General features: G+C 37.1%; 1 protein-coding gene across 4 annotated transcripts in view; it reads left to right on the top strand.

The window, feature by feature from the left end:
• LOC306871647 (transient receptor potential cation channel subfamily M member 3-like) overlaps positions 1-20,120 on the top strand; it is a gene marked incomplete at its 5' end in the record, with an annotated part of 440,831 nt that extends 420,711 nt beyond the window's left edge. For 2 of the 4 annotated variants that reach the window (XM_079419714.1, XM_079419716.1), the window contains 15 exons: positions 283-318; positions 514-654; positions 2,159-2,188; positions 2,726-3,018; positions 3,400-3,628; positions 4,841-5,044; positions 7,749-7,889; positions 9,745-9,873; positions 10,262-10,513; positions 10,632-10,806; positions 13,173-13,280; positions 14,427-14,577; positions 14,887-15,080; positions 15,456-15,588; positions 16,504-20,120. In XM_079419714.1, coding sequence (XP_079275840.1) covers positions 283-318; positions 514-654; positions 2,159-2,188; positions 2,726-3,018; positions 3,400-3,628; positions 4,841-5,044; positions 7,749-7,889; positions 9,745-9,873; positions 10,262-10,513; positions 10,632-10,806; positions 13,173-13,280; positions 14,427-14,577; positions 14,887-15,080; positions 15,456-15,588; positions 16,504-17,998 — 3,711 coding nt within the window. In that variant the 3' untranslated portion in view covers positions 17,999-20,120. The remainder of the gene's footprint in view (positions 1-282; positions 319-513; positions 655-2,158; positions 2,189-2,725; positions 3,019-3,399; positions 3,629-4,840; positions 5,045-7,748; positions 7,890-9,744; positions 9,874-10,261; positions 10,514-10,631; positions 10,807-13,172; positions 13,281-14,426; positions 14,578-14,886; positions 15,081-15,455; positions 15,589-16,503) is intronic. The other 2 variants (XM_079419715.1, XM_079419717.1) reach the window with 2 other exon arrangements.
• Between the last annotated feature and the right edge of the window lie 2,287 nt (positions 20,121-22,407).

Consider the following 22,407-nt stretch of genomic DNA (forward strand, 5'->3'; position numbering starts at 1 on the left):
TAAAGATGAGTCAAATCATTAAATTAGCAACTGAGGCATCGTTTATTATCACTTCCCCCTGCCCTTTCTTTGTCCTGCCCATTATTGGACTCCATTCTTCTCCTTTCTCTCTCCTACGCTCTTGACTCTCTGTTGTTTTTGTTTTTTATAGAGAAGCTCATTGTTTTTTTACGATCAGTTCAATATGGCACCAAACCCTGGTTCTAGACTTGCTTGGTCTCAGTGGGATGTCTGTCTCTTTAAGATGATTCTGTCTCACTGACCTTGTGTGTTCTTTCCAAGCAAGAATATCCAGGGTTCAGTTGGATCTACCTCAAGGTGAATCAGACAATCTTCTTCAAATATCTTGATTCCTTCTAGCAATATGTCGGTGTGTTTGTGGAGTGAGAACGTATGGGTGTGTATGTAGTTGAGCGCATGGGTCGTTTCTGACCTTACCGTTTGTTTGTATTTTCATAGCCAGAACTGTTGGCACAGGGACAGTGCTGTCATGAGTAACCTTTTTGTCTTCAGGGTAACCTGCCCCCTGACTACCGCATCAGCCTGATTGACATCGGATTGGTAATTGAATACCTCATGGGCGGAGCCTATCGCTGCAATTACACCAGGAAGAGATTTCGGACTCTCTATCACAACCTTTTTGGACCCAAAAGAGTATGTTATGAAACAAAAAATGACATGTAGCTCTTAAAGGGCATTGTACTGAGATTTCAAGAATGAAGTTGCAACATTACAAGAAAAAAGACATGTCATGTTAGCACCATCCACTACAGAAATGTCTGAGACATGTTTACAACATTCAGATTTTTAAATGAATTTCATACCACCTTGGTTGAAAGGTGGAAAATCAGTTTCAGATGTTTGGTGTCAGAAAGGTTTTGTTTTATTTTTTGTTTTGCTTTGCTTTGCAAAAAAAATAATAATAATAATTTAGCAAGGATAGATTAAAAGTAACAGTAAATACTTACATACCAAAAATATTCTTTCATAAAAATGCTGTTTGTTCTTTCTATTCTCTTAAAAACTTTCTGTTCCTAAAAAATGTAAAGCAGTAACAAAATTAAGCAGCACAGCTGTTTTCAACTGTGTTGATAATACAAATTGTTTCTTGAGCGCCAAATCAGCATAGAATGACTAAAATAGTCATGTTATTAGAACATATTCATAACATTTTAAGAATGATTTTGGAATGTTAAGAGAATAAAGTAGTCATAAAATTAGTATTCCATGAATAAAGCTAAAATTTTATGATTTTATTCTCGTAAAATGCCTATTAATGAGTTTTCAAAATATTATGAATATTATGAAAATCTTGTATTTTTTATTAGTATTATTTTAATATGCCATTAAAACATTTTCGTAGTTGGGTGATTACCCATAGAAATATTTTTAAAAGCAATAAAAATTTTATACTTGCTTTTATATACTTGCAGATTATTCCCTCAGTTTCCCATTAATTAAGACATTTTTCCAAAGGAAGTTTGTCTCCTTTTTTGTTTTTTTATCAGCATGACCCACCTAGGAATAAAATATTTCCCATCAGAGTTGCCACATAGAGATGGCATATAACACAAACTAGATATACCGTGCAGAGAAAATTTCTACATAGCGGCACTTCAGCAATGCAGAGTAAACAGGAGTCAAGACAAATTCTCAAGCCACTGACACCTGGATGATAACTAATTTTCTCAGACATTTTAAACACCTCTGAAGGCTCAGGCATTTACTGTAAGAATGAATTTCAGAGCGTGTGAGGACATTAAACATTGCTGCTCCATCACACCAATGTCACAGGAGCATTTTATCTGTAATAGTAGATTGCTAGTACATGATGTGCATCTGAGAGTGTGTATTCATGAATCTATTCGTGCACTTCAATATTGTGAGTACATTTTATCTCAAATGCAGATACGCACATACATCGTTCTACATATGCCGCCATATAGGCTTGAAATAGATCAGACATCTGTGGTGCCACCAGAGAGATGCTCTAAATTTATCATTGCATTGCATTAAGAATCCTATCTACTCATTAAATATGCCATGTTTTTACATGTGTACCAGAAGGATGGTGAAACGATTTGGAAAATGCATAAATCAAATCTAACGTGTCTTGTTATTTTTGTTCTGTATGTTTTTGTTTTTGTGTGTGTTGTAGCCAAAAGCCCTGAAGCTGCTTGGAATGGAGGTGAGATTTATTTCTTAATTTCATGTATCCCACTGCTTTCCAATAAAATCCCCACTGAGTTTCATTGAAACGCTTTCTTTAAGCTCTCCTTTGATTTAGAGGTTTAGGTTCAAGTAATGAAGGTTCACAATGGAAATGCTCCTTGTATTGCATGTTCAGATGTTTTCACAAAACTAATTTAAATACTGTAACTACCTACCATTACCTTAAATTTGTGTTTAATGGTCCTCTCACTATTAATACCTAGATTCAAGATATAAATTATATGTAATTTATTGTCTCATTTTGCTATTTTAATATTAATATGTTTATAATAATAAGTATATATAATATATAATTACTATATAGATAGGCAGATAGATTAATGCAATAATTATATTTTTAACAAATAAATTAATAACAATAATGTTGTTGCTGTTACATTTAATCAATAAATACTGCTGAATAGAGAAAACCGTGGCAATAAAGTACCTATAATTTACATTCTCAGTGGTGGTTATTTTTATAAGGAAAAAAATCAATTACTCTATCATACAGGATGACATGCCCATTAGGCGAGGACGTCAGAAGACCACAAGGAAGCGAGAGGAGGAAGTAGACATTGACCTGGATGACCCAGAAATCAATCACTTCTCTTTCCCTTTCCATGAGCTGATGGTTTGGGCAGTGCTGATGAAGCGGCAGAAGATGGCCCTGTTCTTCTGGCAGCATGGAGAGGAGGCCATGGCTAAAGCTCTGGTGGCCTGTAAGCTCTGTAAGGCAATGGCCCACGAAGCATCAGAGAACGACATGGTAGATGACATTTCACAAGAGCTCAATCAAAACTCAAGGTATGAATGTAAAGATGTGTTATGATGACCTAGTTACCTCAATGATGAGCATTTGGATAAGGATTTCACCTGCATGTCCTGTTCCCATTGATGTTGAGTGTACAACTCTTGGGTCTGGAAGTTTGGGGAGACCATCTGTTATGTGCCAAACTGGCATCCCATCAAAGGCCCAGTGACTGACCACAAAGACTTCTCTAAAATTCATAAAAGCCTAATGTGAATTTTCTTTTAGTAATTATGTTTGAGACTAGCTTATCCTGCTTCTACACGTAAAACAAGCTATTGTTTTTTTTTGTGTAGATGTGATCTTGTGTGTTTATGTGCATATAAATGTGTCTATGGCACAGAAATGTCATCTTTTTTCTTTTTTTTATCCATAAGGGAGTTTGGTCAGCTGGCTGTTGAGCTGCTCGATCAGTCGTATAAGCAGGATGAACAGATGGCAATGAAGCTGTTAACGTACGAGCTGAAGAACTGGAGCAATGCCACCTGTCTGCAGCTGGCAGTAGCTGCCAAGCACAGGGACTTCATCGCCCACACCTGTAGCCAGATGCTTCTCACCGACATGTGGATGGGACGTCTGCGTATGCGCAAGAACTCTGGCCTAAAGGTCAGATTCGGGAGAAAGATGGCTGAGATTGTAGTCTCATTGATTTACACACAGTGATATCAGTCATTGAAGAGAGCTTGCTCTGGGTTCATATTTTTTGTTATATAAAATATGGTATATATTCAACATACCGTCTATATTTGGCATATATTTGGTAAAACTGCCTGCCAAAGTGAGCATTTTCATAGCTGAATCGGCCATTTGTGTTCTATTTACCAAGTCCTCATCAATATGAGACCAGCAACTGCTGTTTCTTAATCACCAGTCTAATTATCCTTCTTACTCGAGAGACACCAAAATGACAGGAATGTTTGCTGTCAAACTGGTTGACTATGCATAAAAATTAAATTTACTAAGTTATGGAAAAAATACCTTGTTTTTAATGAAGGCGGTATCCAAATCTGGACAGAAATTTGTTGTATAAAAGAGCATTAAAATGGGAAATGTTGGCATATACAATGTTACAAAAATACAAAGGGATATGGACCCACACAATGGTGGACTAGTGGAACTATATTATTCTTAGCACTTTTGAAAAGGACAGGTAGCAGACTGCTACTTCAGGATGTGAAAGGACAAAATTGACATGATCACCTCAGACTAGTCCATCAAAACGCTCTGAAGCCATCCAAAACCTGTTGAAAAGAGTATACAGTGTTGTTCGCGCTGCAGCTCCTGATCAAATGTTTTCAACCGTGATGATAATAAGAAATGTTTCTTGAACACCAAATCAGCACAGAATTATTTCTGAAGGGTCACTCAACATAATGGCTGCTTAAGATTCAGCTTTGCCATCACACAAATAAGTGAAAACGGTTATTTTAAATTGTAATAATGTTCCGCAATATTACTGTTACTTTCAGTATGTTTGTTTGAGCAGATAAATGCAGCCAACCCCAAACTTTTGCAACATTTTTTTGAATAAAGCTTCAAATTTTAGACACATTGTCAGACATACTGTATACATCAGTCCCTAAAAAACAAGCTGTGCAGGGTTTCTCCTTGCATTTATCTTGCTTTCTGCATGAATTATTTCTTCCTTTGGTTCAGACCTCAGTAGTGATATTGGTGTTTCATGTCTCACAGGTGCTATTGTATCAAGAAAAAGAGTGAGACCGGTATTTCATCACCACAAGCGTTGTGTGACAGCAGGAGCTGGTCTACTGAGTACTAAATAATGGAAAGTAACAGTTTGTTTGTTTGGTCCACCAGGTTATCTTAGGCCTTCTTCTGCCCCCCTCCATATTGAGTCTTGAGTTTAAAAATAAGGACGAGATGTCGTATATGCCTCAGGATCAGGACACCTACCTGCAGGAGAAGGATGTGGATGAACCTGAGAAACAAGCTAAGGAGAAAGAGGAGGAAGACATGGAGTTCACAGTAAGATCTTACTGTGAGACGCAGTACAACTCCGTGGTGAGAGCATCCACCTTAGCCTCGTTTCTTAGCTTGTAGTCTAACGCACATACACACACACACGTACACACACATTTAGGCACATCTGCTCTGCTCTGTGAAAGTCCTGCCCCCAATTTGGCCTCTCAAATATGCTTCCGGCTTTATTTTGTTGTGGTTCCTCGAGTCCGTGGTTCCTCTTCTTAGAGATTCGTACCAACCCTGCCGCTTTTCTGACTTCCCCACCCTACACCCTTTTTTTTCATTCCTCGTTGTCAAAGCGAAGATGCGTGGGTGTGGAGTTGTAGCGTGTCTCCGTCTGCCTCTGTCCTTGTCTCGTCTCTGTTTCTTTTCTTTTAGCGAGGGTCTCATCTGAAGTACGGTACTGTGACTGAATGCTGCCTGTGTTTTTATCATTCACGCATTTACGACACCATTGTGCATGTTGAAGGCGTGTTTTGCATTATGTTAGCAGCCTTGATCTGACATTTCCATGACGACAACCTTCACTTTTAAGTTGAACCAGAAGTGCCTTATTTCTTTTACAATAAAACTGCACGGATACTGTTGTTCAATCTTCCATTGTGAACTATCAAGTGTTGCTCTAAAGCAGTGGCTCTTGAACTGTTTCAGGTGGCGGACCACTTAAAAAGCCCCAGATATAGGGGAAACAACAACTGGTGTACAAATTAGCCTTAACTTTTACCCTTTATCTTGAAATTGTCTCAATTTACGGATCCATAATTTTGTTATTGTGTTGAAATTACTCATACTGCTATGTTTAGCTAATCACGTCAAATGAGCCGTGTTTGCTAACAAAGAAGTTAGACTGAACTACTATATTACTAACTTTTTTTATGTTCACCAATGAACTGTAACATTTATTCGATTTATTTGATCAAGGTACAATCATAAAATATTACAGTAGTTTGAAATGGTTGATTTCTTATATTTTTAAAATAAAAATGTTACCTGCAACTGCAAATCCCTGTTTTCAGCCATTACTCCATTTAATAAAAAAAAAAAAAAAAAAAAAAAAACTTGTTAAATATTCATTAAGAGATTTGTCTGATGTGTAAATTTGGTAATGGAAAAACTATTCTTATTAATAGTACAGTCTGCAATGAATGCATAAGCTCTCAGTGCTGCACAGGACTAACAGAGTTTGAATTATAAAGAAGTCATATTAAATTAGATTAATCATTTGTGACGTTTAAATATCAGTATTGTTTGATCAATTTAATGCATCGTAAGTGTTGATTTCTTTCAAAAACATTGAAATGTCTTTGAAATGTCACATTACTCTTCAAAAGTTTGGGGTCAGTAATTTTTATTTCTAAGAAATTAATACTTTTATTTCAGAAAGAAACATTAAATTGATCGAAGTGACTGCAAAGAGATTTCATAATAATATCATAATAAGAATGTTCAAAATAGTAGTATTTATTTAAAAATCAAAAAATCCTGGAAAAAACTTATCATTCTTTCCACAAATATATTAAGCAGCACAACTGTTTTCAAAATGAATAATAATAAATGTTTCTTATGCACCAGATCAGTATATTAATATGATTTCTTGAAGGATAATGACACACTGAAGGCCATCTCAAGAATAAATTACATTTTACAATATATTAAAATAGAAAACAGTTACTTTAAAATTACTGTTTTTAAATAAATGCAGCCTTGATGAGCATAAAAGATTTTATTCGAAAAATATTCTGAACTTCTGAACAGTAGTGTACAGTATATACATGTTACATTAAGACAACAAAAAGATCAGTTTAAAATGCCAGTTACAGTAATTAATTGTTTTGCGATTATTCAGTCATTGTTAGTGCTTTCTGTCAGTTAAATTGTTATTTATTTAGGTGTGTGTGTTTTTTTTAAATCAGCCAATCAACTTGTGGACCACTTGGAATCCTCTACAGTTTGAGAACTACTGCTCTAAAGAAACAGGTCAGCCCAAGACACTAGTTTAAAAATGTAGTCCAAGACTTACAAAGTCAAAACAACTGAGAAAGACTACATTTTCCAAAACGTGACTGGGTTTACCTGATCTTATACAACACAGTTTCAAAAACTGAAGCATTGCCCCTCACTTCACTATGAATATACTGTAGATATGTGAGGTTACAACACAAGATGACAATTGTATTGCAATTTATCTGAATGCTCTTCCTTAAAGTGCACTTGTTATTGCAATAATTTTTCTCTGATGCAACACTGAAATGCCTGTGTCAAAATTAGATCTTCCTGTGCATAACATAAGCTGTGAAATGAACAAACTGTTTTCATTGGATTTAGACTGACACTGTGTAGTGTGCAAGACTGTAGCTCAACCAAACAGCTTCGACAGCAGAAAAGTTGTTGCAATACAATTCTGCCATGATGTCCAAGAGTGCACCATATTTTTCCATTTACGGGATAAGCTCCCCACTCTTGGATTAAGGATGTGTGCAAATAACCCATGACACTGGGCATTTTCATTCCTCTTTTCTTTCTTCCTCTCTCTCTATGGCACACACTCTTTCTCTTTTTCCACACGACCATTCCCAGCAGAATCATCAATGCCCAGTTCATAGTGAATATCTCACCTTCCTCAGCGCTCAGTATTGCTTTGCAGCTGCATGCAATTCTGGGTGAGAAGTCACACTATGTAAATGGTGTGTTAAAGTAATGCTTTCTATCTTTCTCCTCTTTCTATCCTCTGTACTTTTCCCAGGCTATGCTGGGAAACGTCAGTTCAGAAGCGTCGCGTAAGAAACAGGTGCAAGAGGTTCAGAACCGCCATCGACTGATTCCATTGGGTCGCAAAATTTACGAGTTTTACAACGCCCCTATCGTCAAGTTCTGGTTTCACACGGTAAAGCCCCAGCTGTGCCCTTGTTTAGTATAAAAAGGCATACAGTATTGTTCAATGTGTTTAGCATATCAAATCTATACGAACATCAAAATACCTTGTGTGTGAATTCTTCAGAGAAATGAAATTTTTCACTTGCAAAGAAATCCATATGAATAGATTCCATATCAAGTCCAGGGGGAAAAATTTTCAAATGCAGGCAAGTAGAGATCAAAACAGCTAGATTTTTTTTATTTAGCCTCATCTATGTTTTAAATATAGGCCATGAATCTGACAAATCTCCAGGCTCCTAAAGATGAAAAATTCTGCTCTGTGTGCTGTGTGTCTTCATTATTTACTCGCTCTTTTTTCTCTCGTTGCCTGTAGTCTTTTTCTCCCATCATACTGTCACATTGTAATGTTTACACCGAACAGTATTTCTGTTATATGCTGGTGAGAGAGAGTGTCAATCTTTCTACCATTTTCACCAAAAAAATGTTGCAAAAGAAAGAAAGAGCATTACCCTAAGACACCAGTGAGAACTCCGTGCTATGTTTTTTTGTTGATCCAACTGAAAAAAAAACTGTTTCTTTTTCTGCAACATCTTCTGTAGTTACGGATTCTTTCTCTGCGCAATAAAGCAGAGGAAGTATAAAGAAGATGTACTGTCCCTAAAATTTAAATCTTGGATCCTTGAAAATATCAGCCTGACAATGTTTTCATGACTGATTTTGAAAGACAACATGCATGTGTAAATTGGGCAAGAAAAAACTTTATTTTATTAATATAAAATTGAATCAAATTCTAACTGGAAACTCTAAAACTCAACTAAACTCGTACGCTTTCATGACTGAAACTAAACTAAAATAAAAATGACCAATAATTAATTTTAGTTTTAGTTTTTGATACATGGTGTGTTATATAATTTAAAGGCCTGCTTTCACAGACGGGGCTTAGACTAAACCAGGATTAGGCCATAGTTCAATTAGGACATTTAAGTAACTTTTATGAACGTACTTAGAAAAAAACATTACTGGTGTGCATCTTGAGACAAAACAAAGGCACTGATATATTTTTAGATCGGTCAGTGCAAGTTTCTTTCAGTTGAAGCAGCTCAGACTTACATTTTAGTCTAGGATTAGGCTTAAGACTTGTCTGTGAAACTGGGGGTATACCTTTACAACCTGCCTGCATTAAACACAAACAGGTTACCAGATGGCAATACTGCTAGACTGTGTTAAGAAATTTAATGCTGTTAAACATATATAAATAATACCAGTAGCACATTAACTTTGGTAGCCCAAAAACATTAAAACTGGAAGAAAAATACTAATACTAAAGATACTGAAACTAGAAACTCAAAAACTAAATCAATACCATTTCAATACCATTCAAAGGTTTTGGAGTTGGCAAGATTTTTTTATGTTTTTGAAAGAAATGTCTTATGCTTACAAAGACTGCTTTGATTGGATCAAAAATTCATTAAAAACAGTAATATTGTGAAATATTTTTACAATTTAAAATAACTATTTTCTGTTTGAATATAAAATGTGATTGCAACGCTGAATCTGCAGCAGTTATTACTTCAGTCTTCAGTGTCATATGATCCTTCAGAAATCATTTGAATATGCTGATTTATTGAAATAAAAGTATTAATTTAAAAAATCTTACTGAACCCAAACTTTTGAACATTAGTGCATTGAAAATGAAATAGAAATAGAAATCGAATTAAAAAAAATTAAATTCAGAAGTATAATAACTTTTGTGTAAGTAAAACTTAAATAATCACAGTCAGAATGATGATGTATTCTCATTGTTTGAGCTGAAACGGACCAAAGTGTTTTTCCCCCTCTAATCATGATGCTGTGTCTTCCCACAGTTGGCTTATGTAGGATACTTGATGCTCTTCAACTATATTGTTCTGGTGAAGATGGACCTGTGGCCCTCTTCTCAGGAGTGGATTGTTATTGCTTACATTTTCACCAATGGCATCGAGAAGATGAGAGAGGTGAGACTTCATTAGAACTCAGTGAGCAAAGCAAATTGTTTCCTTCGATCCCTGAAATGTGGGAAAAGGTGAATTATTATTCATAAGCAATTTCTAATAATTAAATTTACATAGAACTACACAGCTGCTATTCAGTTAGAAACTCCAAAATGTGAACTATATACAGTCTGTTACTGCCCTCTTGTGGAAATCAGTAAATGCAAATACTTTTTTGTTTTGTTTTGAAAGGTTTTGCTCAATATATCCATCTTGAAATATCACCATATATTAAAATAGAAAACAGTGATTTTAAATTGTACATATATTTCACAACATTATTGTTTTTGGTTAACCATTTTGAAAAGGTCATTTGTCCAACATGAAGGCTTTGACTTCTCCTGTCTCTCAGATCCTCATGTCAGAGCCAGGGAAGCTCCTGCAGAAGGTAAAAGTGTGGTTGCAGGAGTACTGGAACATCACTGACCTCATGGCCATCCTCATCTTCTCCATTGGGATGGTGCTTCGTCTGCAAGACCCACCGCTGATGAGCTACGGGAGGGTCATTTACTGTGTCAATATCATCTATTGGTACATAAGACTGCTTGACATCTTTGGAGTGAACAAATACCTGGGTCCATACGTCATGATGATCGGCAAGATGGTGAGGGAGACTGATGGAGCACTTTAATAATTGCAAAATGTCTTATGGATAAAATGGTTTCTAATGCTCTTTATCTGTCTTATTCCCTTCCATTCCACCTTCATCGGGGTGAACGTAGATGATTGACATGATGTATTTTGTGATCATCATGTTGGTGGTGCTGATGAGTTTCGGAGTGGCGCGGCAGGCTATCCTCAATCCCAACGAGGACCCGTCCTGGATGCTGGCACGCAACATCTTCTTCATGCCGTACTGGATGATCTACGGAGAGGTGTTTGCTGACCAAATCGACCGTAAGGCTGGTTTATTACTAACATTTACCTTGGGTACCGGCATGGGCATTTTGGGTATACTCGATTTCACACTCAAGCACAGCACCTCACACTGTAAAAAATGATGGTGATTTTAACGGTAAAAAAACAGTGAAAATGCTACAGTAAAAACCTGTTTAATGGTTAACGGTAAGTTCCTGTCAAATTTACAGGGAAAATCCATAAACTGACGTTCCCAGAATTCCCTGCGTTGCATTGCAAATTTCGTTTGATTTTGATGATTTCTTAGTTTTTTCTTTTCAGTTATGTTTATTAGGGATGTATTAAACGCCTAATGTTGTTAAATTAATGTTTATTGTATATTTCAGTTTAATGAGTCTCATCATGATGGTGTTTAGTGCTTGTGTGAATGACACTGTGCACCTTCTATATATGTTCATATTTAAAAGCTGCTTGTGATGGGCTTTGGTTCATCATGTGACTTTCTCATCACCTCCTGCATTTGGTGGTTATCAGTGTATTACAAAGGTACAAAACAGATTTCAGTACTTCGATAGGTTGGTATATTAACATTATATCAGTTAATGAAATTACGGTATTGTAATTAAACTTAAAACTGTAAATTGAAGTTAAAACCGTAAAACCTAAAATGTTGTTAAAATTTTATTTTTTTATGGTAGAATTCCGGCAACCACAGCTGCCGTTTTTTTTACCGTAAATTTTACGGATTTTTTTTTTACAGTGCAGACTTTACGTCTCATTACTGCTCAGCTTGTATAAACAAATGCTGTTCTCTGATAGCATAAAAGTTCCCAAAGTTATGATGAAAGCTTCACATTTAACAGCTGAAAGAATTTGGATCAAATTTTGTGACATATAGATGTACTTGTGTGTGTGCTCTTAAATGGGCTCATTTTCTGTAAATGGCTGCACTTATATTGTCATTACAGGATGATATAGATCAATGCTGCTTTTTCAAAATGGTCTTATGTGTTCATTTTTAAGACTGCAGATGGAGAAGCATCAGCAACAGATTGAATAAGAAAAACACTCCTAACATACAGTATTTCATTTTAAAAATTTACAGTATATTTTGATGAGATATATACCTTTTAGAATTTGTGATATTGTATCAAAGCATAATGATAGTGGAATTGAATCTGGTTGTATTATTCATGCACAGGGCCAAAGATGAAACTGAGCTTTAACTGAACCATATTTTAATATTAAAGCTAATTATATATAAAAAATAATAATTTTGCAGCCCTCGTGGAAGTTTGCTGTGGACCCACAGATGAGAATAATTGTGTTAGAGCACAAAATTGAAAATTATATAAAGTAGCATTGGAGTAAGATTTCCCTGGGGTGTATAATGTACTTCTGATATCATTTTTGATACTAACAGTTAAACGTTTCAATAAAATGTTTTGATGTTTTTGAAAGAAGTCTCTTATGCTCACTTAGGCTGCATTTACCTGGTCAAAAATGCAGTAAAAGAGTATTTTTGTGAAATACTATCACAATATAAATGTAATAATTAAAATGTAATTTATTCGTGTTGTGTCAAAGCCGAATCTTCCAGCCATTACTCCAGTCTTCAGTGTCACATGATCCTTTATTCTAATATGCTGATTTGGTGAACAAGAAATATTACTTTTTATTAGCAATGTTGAATCCACTGATAATAATGCTTAATTAAGCAACATTATCAATGTTTTTAACATTATATTAACATTAATGCTTAATATTTCATGAAAACCGTGATACATCTTTTTCACTGTTCTTTGATGATACGGTAGCATTTATTTAATTTGCTGCATCCTTGCTGAATAAATGCATTAATTGCTTTCATGTAAATCTTATTCACCCCAAACTTTTGAACAGTAAAATATTTATATATTGAAATGTTATACCATGTATCATAACCGTTTAGTTCACTGAGACTGAAAAAAGAGAATCAGATGACAGTCAAAAAGATACATACAAAGGGTAAGCTTATTTCATAGTGGCAATTATGATCAGAAAGAATGATTCTACCCACTTCTAGGTTATTATGAATAATAAAGATGTTTGACTTGTATATTACCCTGTAATCCACCAGGTTTCGAAGCAGTAATGTTATTTTCTCTTGTCAGATTTCTGATAATTACATCTTGTTGCCTGGAATAAATCAGTGCAGTCATAGTCATGCAGTGCATCAGCCACGAGGACTTGTGTATGAAGTGTATGCTGTAGAGTTTGTTTAAGCAAGCGTGTCTTTGTGTTTTCTCATTAAGCAGTGTGTTTGCTTGTTGTCTGCATACTGTCGATTGCTTGTTTGTGTGTGCTGAGAGATGGATGGCCCAAAGATAAGAGAGCTGAAATAACGCTTTCGTTCTTTGTTTCAGATGTGAATAGTAGGAAGCTACAGCACAAAGTGAATGACAAACTCTGGCTGGTCGAAAATTACATTCGCACTCAAGGAACTGGGCGTAACAGTGGTCCATCCCATATAGGCAATTTCCAATATATAAATTCTGCTAGATTTATCTCAGTTACAGAACCATAATACTTTCACCGTCATATCATCACCTCATCTCCGCCCCCTTGGTGGTCATTGAGTGTGTGACACCCCTGCACGTCACTGCAAGGCTAAAGGCCAGGTTTCCGTGGTGGGGCAATTGTTCAAGGTGCTATGCCAGCTAAATTGTCAAGGTCCCATTTGCAGTTTTTTAGAAACCCCTATCATGGAAACTGGGAACTTGGATAAGGCTAAAGTCACTATCATGAACCTCCCACAGCCAGCTAGCACTGACTGACGTCCCATTACTCTGGTGGTACTTCACAGTCAGTGTAATTTCCTTCTCATTTCACAATGTAAAATGAACTTACCGGTGGAAAACCTACGTGTTATGCATATCTAATAAAGCATGAACATACGTGCCCATTTGCGTGTCCTCAAATAAGTTCCAAATGCTCAATGTTTCTGGAAAGACCATCTCATATGTCCGCAGTACATCCTTTAACAACAAGATGCATTTGCCTCCTTTCATCAATATGAAAGTTTTTTTCACGTGGTTCAGTTGTCAGAGTTTTTGGCAGAATAAATTTGGAATTTAAAAACTAAAAAACTAAGATTAATTGCGAATTTAAGATAAACCATGTTACTTCAGTTCTCTCACTTTGGGCTTTTGAGTGTGATTTTAAATTCTGAAACTAGTAAATGTACTCACAAATATGTAAATTAATATGAACCTGACTGACTTTCCTCTCCTTGAAAGCTACAGCAACTGAACCATCCCATTTGGAAAAAACGTATGATGTATTGTCAATACATTCTAACCTGCGCTACAAGCAACCATCAAAAAGACTGCTGTACATTCAATATCAATATATTTTAAACATTGCATATGTTTAAATATATTGGGGATGCAATTTTACATATGGAATATATTTTTAATATATTTGAATTCCACAACTTGGTGCATATAGTCTTTCCATTCAGTTTTTATCCACAACCCACTTTTGACTGGTTCTTTGGTTTTTTTGCGCATGTGTCAGAGAGGGAGGGAGAGATTGTCTATTTTCTAAAGTGACGGTAATTGCTAGTTGTTTGTTCATTTCAATTTTGGCAACGCTCAGTTGTATGGTTATTTTAACAGCTCCATGTGGCCAGAACATCACCACAGAGGAAGGAGTCATCGTGTCTCTCCCACCCTGCAAAACCGGAGCTTGGATCATTCCCGCCATCATGGCCTGCTACTTGCTGGTGGCCAACATCCTTCTGGTTAATTTGCTCATTGCTGTCTTTAAGTAAGTTGAATTAATATTTATATTGTATGTGGTTTTCTAAACAATTGACAAACAAGGTGGCCACAAATCTTTTAATGACAAAATATTACTTATTACTTACTAATACCAGCCTTTTGACTAAAGGCATTATTAAGTCAGGCAATCTGATTGTAACTTGCAATTGTTTTCAGTGCTTTGCAGCTATGTCGCAAATCGCTATGCATCAGATAGTCAGCAAACGGACTGTGGGTGGTCTATGAGCACACCTTTTGAGGCTGAGATGACTTTAAAAATCTTGTATGTTGCTAATATTGTCTTTTATTCTCACAGTAACACATTCTTTGAAGTGAAGTCCATCTCCAACCAGGTGTGGAAGTTCCAGAGGTACCAGCTGATCATGACCTTCCATGAACGTCCTGTCCTTCCTCCTCCTCTCATCATTTTCAGCCACATAACTATGGTCCTCAAACACCTTTGCTGTCGCTGGAGGAAACATGATGAGGATGAGCGGGACTATGGGTTGAGTGAGTGAAAAAATGTTGTTGCAATATCCTGAAAGCCTCAAAATGACAGCAGGAGTCATTTTGTTTTCTCAGATCATACAGCTAATGAGAGTGAAACCAACTCATGTCGACTTAAAGATTCTCTTTGATACCATCTTTTGCCAAACATGATTATTTTGTAATAGTGAGACATTTCTGTTCGAAATCATTAACTTTTGTGCGTGCCTTATAATAATAATAACAACAACAACAGCATGCGTACTGCATATTAATAAGGTATGAAAACAGTTGAAACATTTTAAAATAAAAAGAAAAATTTGAAATTAAGCAGAAAACACTTGGACTCCACTGGTATGTTACAAAAAAGTGACTGATAAAAAACTCTTCCTCCCTCAGAGCTCTTCATTACTGAAGATGAACTGAAGAAGGTACATGACTTTGAAGAGCAGTGCGTGGAGGAGTATTTCAGAGAGAAAGATGACCGCTTCAATTCTTCCAATGATGAGAGAATACGTGTGACATCTGAAAGGTTAAAACATTTCAAACATCACAACAGCACTTTAACACTTTAAGCTGTATTTTAAACCAGAGGTCTTTGAGCATTTAACGGCAAGGACCCCCAAATATGATCATTTAATTGGCTTCTACATGGTCACTGGAGCCAAAGCCAATTAAAATTTGGATGACATTGCAATTTTTTCTAACCATCATTGGAGTAATTTTAGATATATAAAGAAGAGAAAATTTTCATTCAGTTCAGATTTATTTGTAAAGCTCTTTTCACAAACATATATCATTCCAGAACAGCATGTTAAAAATATATTGCATTAAAAATGTCTAGTAAATATTTCAATCTAACATGTTAACTTTGAGAACCCGGAAAATTAATTTTGTAAACTCATTTTCTTTTATCTCAAATTTTCTGCAAACCCTTTAGCACCCTCTTGTGGCCCCCGGGGGTCACTGTACCCTAGTTTGAAAGTCTGTTTTCATTCAAATGTACTGTCTGTACCAAAGACTATAGAATACCCTATGCTTAAAGGGACTTTGACTGTACACACATACAAATATACAAATTAAATAAATGATCATTACTATCAATAATTACTTGATTATGTACACTACTCTTTAAAAGTTTGATAACGGTAAGAGTTTTGTTTTTGAGCTTCTCATGCTCACCAGGGCTACATTTATTTGAACATAATTACAATAAAAACAGTAATATTGTTAAATATTATTTCAGTTTAATCCGTTGAATACATCCTTGCTGAATAAAAGTATTAATTTAGTTTTTTTTAAATACTGACTCCAAACATTTGAACAGTTGTGTATTTAGTGTAACATACTGTAAACACTATTATGTGAAGTGTAAGCAACGCAACATTAACAGTTGTAGATTTTCGGAAATGGCCTCAGGAATACTCATGAAATTCTCTAATCTCAGGGTGGAGAACATGGCGATGCGTTTGGAGGAAGTGAATGAAAGGGAACATTTCATGAAAGCATCCCTGCAGACTGTGGATATCCGGCTCGCCCAGATGGAGGAGATGATCGGCCGCATTGCTGTGGCACTGGAGCGAGTTGCTGGTGTGGATCGAGGCGAAGTCAACAAAGCCCGGTCCAGGACATCATCTGACTGCACAGATACAAATTACATCCTGCGCCAGAGCAGTTTCAACAGCCAAGAAGGCAATTCCTACAGGCTGCAAGAGTCTCTGGAGCAGGGTGGCGAGGAATCCATTTCCCCTACATCTCCGAGCGCTCTGGCCCCACGTGTCCGCAGTCACTCCTTCTACGTAAGCCCTTCCTCCAAGGATAGAAGCGGAGCAGATCGAGGAGAAGGCTTCTTTAAAGACAGATTGTTCAGCCTCCATCGGGCCAGCAGCTCACAGTCTGTGTCCTCAGGAGCAGGTCCCAAAGAGTCCAAGCCCACACCTTTGAATACTTTATCTGTGCAGCAGCAGCTTCGCCCTTCTTCCTGCATAGACATCTATGTTTCTGCCTCAGAGGACGTCCCACCCACTGAGAGCTTCTTGGAGCCGGTCCGGACAGTTCCATCTCTCGCTCGAGACTCATCTCTCCATTCTGAGATCATGGAGGTGGTGCTCTCAGGGGGGCGAGACTGCAGCGGGGGTAGCGAAAGACAGTCGGATGGTACGGTCCTGTTTGAGGACAGTGCCGCCGCTGACTTATCGCTCTGCTCTGCCCACCTGCTGCCGGATACCTTGCCCCCCTGGGACCTGGACCCCTCGCCGCCACCATCAGCTGGCGTTCTCGAGCGGTCTAAGAGCAGCCGCTTCCTGTCTGCAGCAGGACCTTTGTTTCTGGACGAGCCGCCGTTGGTTAAGTCGCACAGCTTGATGTTCACGTCACGTGGCTACTATGGCGGCATGGGCGTGCAGGTGAAGGCGGCCGAATATACCAGCATAACAGATTGCATCGACACCCGTTGCGTCTCTACCCCTTACCCTGTCCCAGAGAGGTCTGACTCCCCTGGAGGCTCTTTCACATTCGATAAGCCCCAGGACCTGGGTGTCTCACATCCCGAGAGAGACGCCGAGCTCAGTCACGCAGAATCTGATCTGGAGGAACCCGCAGAGGGGTCAGCAGACACAGGTAAAAGGGGTCAAAGCAGCAGTGGGGGAATGGGCGCAGACCTGGGCTCGGGCCTCGCACTGGGCCCGTTTTGTTCGCCGATTTCTAGACTTGAGCGAGCAAACAGCTGCTCCTCATCGGAGGAGTCTCACTCCAACATCTACTCCCGAAAGAGCTTCTCCATTAGTGAGAGAATGGACAAGGGTCTTGGAAGCTCAAGGAATCCTTTCCAAAAGGCCAGAGCCGGGGCAAGGCTGGAGGGTAAGACAGACTCGCTGTCCATGAGGAAACCGGCCAAACCCTCTGCGTTCCGAAGTTTTGACAGCAGACATAATTACACATGATGATGGCATACCAGTAGTGATGCCATTGTAGATCTAGTTCCTGTAGGATGGCTCTACCTCGTTTAAAATCCAAGGGCCAGTCCGTTAATTAGTACTGAGTGAGTAATTAGCTATACACTGGAATGTTTTATCATGGGTATCAACTTTTCTGTTTTTCTAACACTGCAAAGTGTTCTTTAGAATTCATAGACTCAGAAGATGACCACTGCCCTTAGGCCAACATTAGTTCCCAGTTGAGGCGAAAACCTTGAGATTAAGGGCCTGTTAACACTAAGATGAATGTTCGGTATGAAAAAAAAATATTTTTGGAGAGGTTTCCAACAGCTTTTTCATTGCACTGCAATGAAGAATTAATTGCACTGCGTTTTGGCCATGTGCCCACAGCCACTGCTGTTACATAAACTACAACTTAAGGGGCGGTCACAATACACGTTTCGTTCCACTGACTTCCATTCATACACAAGCGAATGAACACGCAAAATATTTTGCTGCCTTCCAAAGTTCATGGTTGGTCAACTCTGATATGTAACGAAGATCGGAACATAATGGCATGACCTCAGAGCTGAATTAAAAGAACATACATTTTTTAAATGTTGAATTTAGGTTTTTAAAAGACACATCAGCGTGTGACATCATATCACGACAGATGCAATGTCTGAAGAAATTTTGTGTGACCTCGGCTTTAGTAACGCTCAGCAACAGACTATTTTGCAGATCCTTCCTCTGCTATTTACTGTTGCTTTGGAAGCAACTCTCTTGGCTCTGTACTCCTGTATTTGGTGTTGCTTGATAAACACCATAGCAAATTTTAAATAAATTTGAAAGGCTGTTTGAAAACATATAAATGTAAATACGAAAAAAATTGACTCTGTGTGACAGGTGAGCTTCAGAAATGAGAAGTATTTATTAAAAAAGCATTTTATGTACCAGGGTAACATTTCTCCTTGTGTATAAGCGCCACCTACTGTCAGGGAGTGATTTTGTATTTTCATTTAGCCTGACTGGCATTTTTTTTGCAAAGGTCTGAAAAGACAAATTGCACTTGCAACTGAATTTTTGTGCTGAATATTTGTGTTGGTGTGAACAGGCCTTAACACAACCTTGCAATGCAACTTACTGTTTTAGCTTAGATGAGTCACCCTCGACACAGCCTGAATCATGCGCTCTCTTCATAGACTGTGTATCTCCTACAGGCCAGATAGAGTGATGGTTTAATTCCAAAACAATTGAAACGTAAATGAAAACAGGAGTTTGACAGTTACAAAAATGTAATGCTCAAGTTTGTTGTGTATACAAAGATTTGTTCTGTCAACCCACACACCAGATTAGTTGAACATATCTTCCCTAAAATGTTGAATGTAGAATATAATTGGCTTTATTATGACAAGATTAACCATTTGTAGCCTTGAAATACTTCTCGGCCCATGTGGGTTTATACATCTGCTTTCGAAAAGCTTCATAATCATACAGCAACGTTATATGAGGTGTCTGAATGCAGCATAAGTTTGTGCACAATTTCCACTCTCACTATTAAACAGATAACTAATTTTAAAGCATTAAATGATCATGTTTTGTCTTTTGTAGTCTGTATTGTTCCAAATATATCACAGAAGGGTGCCCATTTGAGTATATCTAAATAAAAGTAACCAGCTGAACTCTACACTAACAACATGTTTGGTATGGCATGCTAGTTTACTGCTAACTGCGCTGTATATACTGTATACTGCATACTATTTAATAATAGTATGTGGAAGAAGTAAACAGTATTTGGAAATACTGGAAATTTGGAAATACCTATTTAACTCAATTTTAAACTCCAATTGAACAGTCAAGCACATTGAATTGCCGCCTACAGTATTATGCAGTGTGTCCAGGTTGTATCCTGTAGGTAGCAGGTCATTTAAGTACTCCCATTCATACAAAAAAGTGCTGCAGTGGCAAAATTTATAGTAGTGTGATATTATGCCATTAACATTAACAAACAACCTTTTCAGAATATTGCAAATGCATAGAGAACCTTTCAAAAATGGATTTAAAAGCGAAAAGCCTGGTAGTCTTGATATGTGTATGTTGTTTTAAACAGAACAGGTAATATATGTTGACTTGCTATGCAAGACGCCACAGAGAGTCGGTCGGTCAGTAAGAAGTGTTATGCACTTTAAAGCAGGAGTTCATTATGCACACCAGTCTCATCACTAATCAACCTGATAGTGCAGTGTTTAATTTGGAAAGATCTTAAAAGCACATCAGTGCAGTTGAGACAGGGATCCCTTCAATGTTAAATATATATTTCTCTGTTAATATGTTATAATAAACACTAATACATAATATTCTCTTCTATTTTCAGGAAGTTATATGCCTTGGCAATTTTATTCCTCTTTTATGGTTAATCAAGATATATATATATGTGTGGTTTATTGTTTATAATGAAAAAAAATTTGTATCATAGTGGGCATTCAGAAGGATAAGGAGATCTGACTTCTCCGTTTTTAAAAATTGCATATAAATCAATCAATCACAAAAAACGCTGTTTTAAATTGCTGTTTAATTTAAATGAAACAGTGCAGTTTAAAGCAATACACAAATGTGCTTTGTATCTCTGGCATAAATCCAGTGTGCTATTCAATGTAGTCACTTTTCCACCACATGTATCACTCATAGGATGTATTTTATTTGCCTTACCGATGTGCAATACTGCTAAGAGATTTGAAAACATTTATTACAGTCACAGTGTTTTGAGATGTAGAAATGTACACTTGGTGTTAGAGCTTGTATGTGAACCAAAAGCAAAATACTAAAAGACATTATTTTATTTTTTTGTGCATAGCAGTAATTTTAATCACTGTGGTTTAATATCAATATTAGTATGACTTTCACTATGTTAATCAGATTTGCTTCATTTTGTATGATTTGAAACTCGATTTCCTATTTGGGCCTGCTCTCCTTCACAGGGAAGGAGCTAACACTTCTACAAGGTGATTATAGTGCAATGAGCCTTAAAATGGAGGTGAAATGAACACGTGAACAATACATGGGCCCTTAAAACATGTCCATGCTGTATTATCTGAATAATGTCTTTTAACAAACCCTCATGTTGGACTGGTTCCAGCAAAAGAAGATGGATAGGGTATTTGTTCTTCTAAGTTACTGAATGCAAGTTTATCTCTCTATCCTCTGTTTTGCTCTCTTGTTAAGGGTTTTTGTTTGGGATAGAAGAGCGAGCATATTTATGACACTTGTTTTTCCACATGTAAATGTTCTGTATATGATCTGTAAATCTTTCTGTGGATGTAAAAAACGAGTTTAATATATAATTATAGGATTTTACGAGAACGTTTCTGTGTGTCTGATAGAAGACATTACACTATGACAACCTACCCAGTGTGCCAAAATGACATGACGACTTATAACTTTATGTACAGTATTTTCTTAATATTTTCCTATACTGTAGCATAAAAGGTTGTGAATTGTATACCACTTTAGTCGAGTTTTCCCCTCCACTTCTTTTTAAACTTATTGGTGAGCACTTGTCTGCTAACAAGTCCAAGCACATGTTTTCTGCAATAATGCTGTAGTTTGAACGGAAAGGTCTTAGTTTACTTAGTGTCTTTAAAATGCATGTTGTTCTTCCAAAAGATAAGAGCTGAGAGATGAGAGCAGGATCTGAGGACTCTTGTCCTACAGTAGAAGAAGGCTAAGTATTTGGATGCAAATACAATGTGAATACTGTATTCCTCAATGTGAATAAGATGTTTGGCATGTATTAACAAATAAAATAATATATATATATAATTCAAAACATCATGGTGGTTCTTTTTTTTTTTTTTTACTATTGTTCACTTTACATGCACTTCCAGTGTAATTAATAGGATCTTGTCACATTATTTCCAGAGAATGGCATTTACTTTGCCTATTTAGTCCCACGTCTCGAGAATTTCCTGTCTACAAAGCTTATGCCTAGTGCATCTTTACTAGAGCTTTACCAGCTTTGGTACTGTGCAATGCATCCCGAAATTCCAAAGAACAGATCCTTCTTGAGATCGGAAACGGCCAGCGTACTCTTCTGCTGAAACATAAGCGTGACTCCGCATTTGAGCGGAAGTGTTGCTTGCACTGTCCTTTCTGCATCGTAGGGAGGCGTTCAAGTTCACTTCTAGTTCACGGTACATTCTGTTCCACAAAAACAGACGTGTGTGTGGGGCTGGTTAGAGCGCAATAACAACAACAACGTGATCCATCTCGTATTGGCAGCGTTGTTAGAAACGAGATGATTTATTACACGAGTTAACATGTAGATTGTTCTCATGAGTCACCAGGATTTCTTTATCCTGCGATAATGAAATCTAATTCCCATGAATGTCAACACTTACCAAGAAAAGTAAGAGCGTACCATCAAGTGTTGTTAATAA

The sequence above is a fragment of the Barbus barbus genome (assembly GCF_936440315.1).
Source record: "Barbus barbus genome assembly, chromosome: 6".
Taxonomy (NCBI): domain Eukaryota; kingdom Metazoa; phylum Chordata; class Actinopteri; order Cypriniformes; family Cyprinidae; genus Barbus; species Barbus barbus.